The sequence below is a fragment of the Dipodomys ordii genome, unplaced genomic scaffold, assembly GCF_000151885.1.
Source record: "Dipodomys ordii isolate 6190 unplaced genomic scaffold, Dord_2.0 Scaffold12, whole genome shotgun sequence".
Lineage (NCBI taxonomy): Eukaryota > Metazoa > Chordata > Mammalia > Rodentia > Heteromyidae > Dipodomys > Dipodomys ordii.
This window is the reverse complement of record NW_012267228.1, coordinates 2,912,185-2,915,111: the sequence shown is the minus strand read 5'-3', so window position 1 is coordinate 2,915,111 and position 2,927 is coordinate 2,912,185. Positions and strand designations below refer to the sequence as shown.

At 54.0% G+C, this 2,927-nt stretch overlaps 1 protein-coding gene across 1 annotated transcript in view; it reads left to right on the top strand.

Moving 5' to 3' along the window:
- The first annotated feature begins 2,784 nt into the window (after nucleotides 1–2,784).
- The window catches only part of Slc6a11 (solute carrier family 6 (neurotransmitter transporter), member 11), an 82,094-nt gene continuing 81,951 nt past the window's right edge, over nucleotides 2,785–2,927 (top strand). Inside the window, exon 1 of the mRNA XM_013010340.1 lies at nucleotides 2,785–2,847. Coding sequence (XP_012865794.1) covers nucleotides 2,785–2,847 — 63 coding nt within the window. The remainder of the gene's footprint in view (nucleotides 2,848–2,927) is intronic.

Below are 2,927 nucleotides of genomic sequence, written 5' to 3'. Positions count from 1 at the left end.
CTTTGCCTTTCTTAATATGTAAAATATAGTTGAATACAATTGATTTTTACAGCTTTATTGAGGAACACTTAATGTAACCGAATTGCCTGAATGCAAAAACATTTTTCGCAAACTCTGTGCCTCCTTTCCAAACTGTCTTCCTCTCTTTTCTCCTTTCCCTCCCTGTCTCCCTCTTTTTCTTCTCTTCCCTTTTTCTCTTTATTTTCTTCCTTCCTTTCACATGCCAGGACTGAGACTTGAACTCAGAGCTGACCATTTTCATCTGGCTTTTCTACTCAGGGCTGGTGTTCTACCACCTGAGTGGCAGAACCTCCAGTTCTGGGATTTGCTGATTAATTAGAGGTAAGAGTCTCATGGGTTTGTCTGTCCTGGCTGGCTTTGAACCAGGATCCTCAGACTGTGGAATGAGTCAGGGGTCCCTGCTGTGACCTTGCACCTGAGTAGAGTCACCAAGCTGTAGTCTTCACCATACTTGGGCTGAGGTGTCAAAGGGAATGACAGCGAGGTTGTAGCTCTCTCAGAAAGGGCCAAAGTAAAAAGACTAAGGCTTTCCAAGAGCTGCACAACAACTGAGGAGACAGATGGACTTTAAATATTTACTAAATTTACACAACAGGAAATGGACCTGGCCAACGTTCACCAAGAGAAATAGTAACACTTGATATGTGACGTCTTCCCAGTTCCCCCTAAGATCACGAGGACCTGTGTGGATACTCAAGCTCACCTGAATAAATGAGGGCACCACAGCTCAGAGAAAGACCAGGGGCGACCCATCAACCCGAGGTCCCCGAACCCCCTGGGGGCAGAGCAAAGCCTGGCCCCTCCCTGCACTGTGCTCCGTCTCCAGACCTCACCCAGCCCCAGCCGACCCCACAGAGGCACAGCTAAAGAGGCTGAGCCTCTACAATGTGAAAAGCGTGCGTGCTGAGACTCCCACAGATGCCGGAGTGATGGGCAGAGACTTCGAGAGGAAACTGCAGGGTGTCTCTCGGGTTCACTGAGCTATTTGTAGCCGCTGGACACAAGGCCTCCCCATGCAAGGATGGCCCATACTGACCTTGCCCAACAGAAAATGAAACGCCAGTAGTTTACCCTGATTTAGAAGGCAATCATGGGGATCCAGGAGGTTGGAGCGTGAAGCCACGGCCAGCTGATTGGTTTTCTGCAACAAGGTTTTCAGCAGGGGAGGGGCACTGCCAGCACCCTCCTCATCCCCTTCTCACAGTAAAGCGGCAGCTGCCAGGCACTGGCGGGTCAAGCCTGTAATCCTAGCAACGCAGGAAGCTGAGATCTGAGGATCACCAAGACAAATCCAAGAGTCTGTTATCTCCAACCCACCAGTTGATCTGCGGTTCACATGGAAGAGCACCAGCCTTGCGGGAAAAAGCCATGTAAGAGTGGCAGGCCCCGAGTTCAAGGCTCAATACCAGCACAAAACAAAAAAACAGCACAGCAGCGAGTGTTCACAGAACACCCTTCATCCCAGAACCCACCCAATGAGATAAGATCCATTCTTAATTGCCCATGCCCGATGAGGAGCGAGGGGCAAAGAAGAAAGAGATCAGAAGGACCAGGCCTGGGCACAGGCACCTGTCATCAGGGGCACCGTGCAGAGCCTTCGCGATGAGCATAAGCCGGTAGCGTCCTTGCTGAAGTAAAGGTGAGAGCAGCAGTATTTGAGCTGGATGGACAAAGAGCCAGTCTAAAGGCCAGGTTACTGCGAGGTGGATGGGCAGTGTGGACAACCCCAGGCCAACCGCACTACCAGGACAGAAGGGAGTTACCACAGGAGAGCCTGGCAGTCAGGAGGACCAGGAAGAAACACAGGAACCACAGTGTGGACGCCAGGGGACTTCAAGGCTGCTGGGGTGACACCAGATTGCGTGCATGTGCAGAAGTCGGAGACGAGGACAGCTCCACTCACTCCCCCAGCAAGGAGGGAGTGGGGACGCAGGAGGAGAAGGCGGGGAGGCCAGAGCAGGAGGCCCAGGGAGACAAGGAAGCCTCGGTCCTGTGGTCTCTGTGTCCTGTCTCCACCACACTATGGCTCCCTGCTTCCCTTCCCTCTGCCTCTCAGACCACCAGTCTTCTTCCCTGTAACTCACCAGGAGGAGAGTGTAAAAAGGCTTCCCAGCTCGCAGGTTTCCGCTCATGACAAGCGGCCTCCTTGTCTTGGGCCCGGGCAGCACCGCACACGAGGCAGCACTGCAGAGCTGGAAGGAGGCTGCTCACTTTAAGGGGACAGGAAGAGGAAACGGAGGGGCTTGGCTCACTCAGCGCCCCTCAAAGATGGAAGACCTTTCTCTTAAACGTTCCACCACCTCCCATAATGCCACGGGCTGGGCGCTTCACCGGGGAAGAGTTATCGTAGGCAGAGCACTCTGCCTTTTTATTTAGCCACGGTGTGTGTGTGTGTGTGTGCGCGCGCGCGCACGCATGCACGCATGTGTGTGTGTTGTGTGTGTATGTGTGTGTAAGTCAGAGCCTTGTGCATGCCAGGCAATTGCTCACCCCTGACCTTCAACTCCAGCCCTCTACAAATATTGACTGAGCACCTACTATATACCTCAGCATGGGCTGGACTCTGTGGCTATTATGACAGGCCAGCGTGTGTCACCCTGACAGTCGAGGGGAAGACAGATGCACAGGTGTGTGTGCACACACCGTGCGACATCGGTAATAACATTCACATGCACGCATACACACACACCCCACGTAAGGAAACCACTCCTGAAATTACCTTTTGTGAATGAGGAAAATGAGCCGGGGATGGCTGAGGTGACGATGGGCCAGAGTCTCGCAGCTCAGCGGCAGGTGCCTGGCGGAGTCCTGGTCCAGATGTGGCAGGTGTGAGTCCAGGTGTGAGCCGGGCTGGGGGCAGGGAGGCGGGGCCGGCTGGCCTCACCCGGGCGCCTCTTGGACCGGGC